General features: G+C 43.5%; 1 protein-coding gene across 1 annotated transcript; it reads left to right on the forward strand.

The window, feature by feature from the left end:
- Positions 1–469: 469 nt before the first annotated feature.
- Positions 470–2,336, forward strand: LOC147455002 (uncharacterized). Its single transcript, XM_086517467.1, has 4 exons — positions 470–1,350; positions 1,437–1,474; positions 1,556–1,691; positions 1,778–2,336. The coding sequence occupies exons 1-4, from the start codon at positions 1,248–1,250 to the stop codon at positions 2,098–2,100; spliced, it is 600 nt and encodes a 199-aa protein (XP_086373593.1). The 5' UTR covers positions 470–1,247; the 3' UTR covers positions 2,101–2,336.
- The last annotated feature ends 426 nt before the right edge of the window (positions 2,337–2,762 follow it).

Below are 2,762 nucleotides of genomic sequence, written 5' to 3' on the forward strand. Positions count from 1 at the left end.
TGCCCTGTCTGATACATCTCTTGCCAGCTCCATGTGCACCAACTACTGTTGCACCTCCTGGACACATCAGCAAGCTTGTCACAGGGGCAGCTCCGCCGGTACAACCGGGGCAAGGGCGGCAAGAGAACAGCAGCATGGCGGGAGCGGAGAAACCCGTGGTGTTGGAGTTCGTGAAAGAGGTTGCGGGTCATGAGTGGCCCTTGGTTGTAGTATATAGGGGCTGGTCATGCACGGTATGGACACACCCTCTCTCGTTTTGTTTTGTTTTGTTTTGTTTGTTTTTTTTTAAATCGCGAGAAGGGCGGGGGGGGGGGGGGGGGGGGGGGTGTACCTTAGATTTACCTAGGTAGCCCCTTCGGTAGGGCAGCCCCATTATATTTCGGACAAAATAGGTTGTACCGATTTCAAAAAAAGAAAGAGAGGGCGAATCAAAAACGATACCACATTATGACTGAAAGGAATAAAACTAAAGAGAGGGAGAAGGGGCGAGCAAACAGGAGGCGGAGACGAAGGCAGAGGTGGGTTGAGGTGGGATGAAGTAGCAGGAGGCTGAGGTGCAGAACTGAAAGGAATAAAATTAAAGAAAGGAAGAAGGGGCGAGCAAACAGGAGGCGGAGACGGAGGCAAAGGTGGGTACAAAGCAGCAAGGTGAGGTGGGATGAAGTAGCAGGAGGCTGAGGCGCAGACTTTGTTGTTGTTTTTTTTTTCACATTGCCTGAGAATGCAACCGGAAATGTTGCTAGGCTGGAGACGTGCAATCTCTGTACGCTCAGGTTCAATCTTTTTCGTCCCTTAATCTTAGAGGGAAACTGCCATCACTGAGTTTGGGCTTCGGAGTGGTCTACGGCGATGTATGTCGCTACGATTTATTATATTATGATGAACCATACATCCCACAAAAAAGGCAATTGTACCAGCAATGGCACCAGAGTTTGGGGAGTGGATGACTGTGGTTTATGAAATTTTCAGGTTTTGGGCAGTGTTCTTATGAATTTTAAAGACAACAGGTATGTAATTACTGCGACATGGTTGTCCGTTCCTACCAGCTAGAAGAATTTATTCAAGCCTACAATTTACATCATTGCTGCAGATGTTATCAGCCACTTTAGAGTTTGGAAACATTGATCAAGCTTGTTGGGCTCTTGGGGGGAACTAACATGCCCTCTCTTACTTCCTATCGGCCATAATGAAAACTGGTGAAGGAAATAAGATATTAGAATGGATTGCAGAATGTAATTTCTATTTTGATGGTGCAGGGTGATCCCGTATGGGAAATAAAGCTTGATACCATTACAATGATACTTGATCTCTCCTTAGATTTTTTATTCATCTTGCCACTGACAAACTTGTGTAAGTTTTTAGCTCGATGGATCCTTTTAAACAAGACCGCGTCTATATTGGAATAATTTTTAATTCTGTTGCACCTGTCAGATCAGTGGGAATCCATGTTCTAGAATCTCCAGCAGTCCATCCAGTGAGTTTCAGAATTTTATGATGCGAATCTAAATTGGGTTGCTTGCTGAATCCTTGATTAGGAACATCTGGCATGTTTCAGACTGCAGAGGCTCTTTTTAACCTCGTCATGGGATGGTCAATAATGTTTGCACCAATGCTGTTCACGGATGAAAGGCGGAAAAGATATAGTGGATCCTTGGTGGCTTTATGGGGCATTCAAATGTTTTTGACTAACAGTAAGACCATCTGTCTCAGTTCTTGTGACACGGAAACCTTCGGATCTTTGCTTCTGCGTTGCACTCAATTAATTGATGCCCTGCAGCTGTCTTCATTCCATATATGGCAATCCGACTCAACCATGAAGACTGGATCAATGAAGGCGTGCCATCTAAAACTGGCTCCGTGAAGCTTGATTTAAGTGGAGTTCAAAAAGTTATGGTTTCCGGTGCCAGAATAGTGAGTGTCGTATGCGGAGCAGTGGGTCTCATCTCAGTACTATGGTTTTTCCTGGGAAGGGCTGATGAGGGTTTTGGAAACTTCTCTGATCGGTGGACATATTTTCCCCTGAGTACCTTGCTAGCGATCGTCCAGGATATGCATTCGTATGGGACATCTGCTTGTATAGCTTGTTTCAGCCATAATTAATTGGAGATAACCTTGTCAAAGTTCAAAAAAGCAAATCTGAGATTTTAGGATATCTTAGATTCATACCGTATGTTGGCTTGGTTGCCTACTTGTGGAGCCTCTCCGATTTTGAGGCGTTAGAAGCATGACGCTATGGCATCTTATCAGCTTTCAGGTCCGCTGGTATATGTCTTCTTTGTAAAGGTTATCTGTACAATATGTGGATGGAATGTAATCAAACAAGCTCCATTCTATGAGCAACCTTTTCCCCTTTTCTTTCCAGTGAAATCAGTCCTCGTTGAACTGACCAACAGGGATGGCCTGTGAAATTCTCATCACTCACTGAAAGCATGAACGATTGTTGTTTACTGAACAGTGTGTGTTCTTGGATAATTAGACACTCGTTTGAAGAAGTCTCTGACAGAAAAATGGCCGTTGAGGGTAAAGTTTCAGCAAGATTGGTTTCATTTTGATCTATATATATAACCGCATGAAAGAGGTAGCTAATGCCATAGCATAGTAAAATAATATATTTTTCTAGCTTCACTTGAGATAAGATGTTACTCTTTGACTTACTTTTCATAGCTTTACTCCTCATCCTCCAAAATAACAGGTTATACATAAAAACTGTGAGAAACCATCATCAAAGACTAGCACCTAACCGTCCCTTTAACAAAGATATG

This window comes from Adiantum capillus-veneris, chromosome 7, assembly GCF_014529385.1.
Source record: "Adiantum capillus-veneris isolate H3 chromosome 7, ASM1452938v2, whole genome shotgun sequence".
In the NCBI taxonomy this organism is placed as follows: Eukaryota; Viridiplantae; Streptophyta; class Polypodiopsida; order Polypodiales; family Pteridaceae; genus Adiantum; species Adiantum capillus-veneris.

Coding starts and splice junctions, on each gene's coding strand:
- LOC147455002 (XM_086517467.1), top strand. CDS start 1,248: ATGGTGCAGGGTGATCCCGTATGGGAAATAAAGCTTGATACCATTACA. Junction 1,351..1,436: donor CTTGCCACTGACAAACTTGT/GTAAGTTTTTAG, acceptor CTGTCAGATCAG/TGGGAATCCATGTTCTAGAA. Junction 1,475..1,555: donor AATCTCCAGCAGTCCATCCA/GTGAGTTTCAGA, acceptor GGCATGTTTCAG/ACTGCAGAGGCTCTTTTTAA.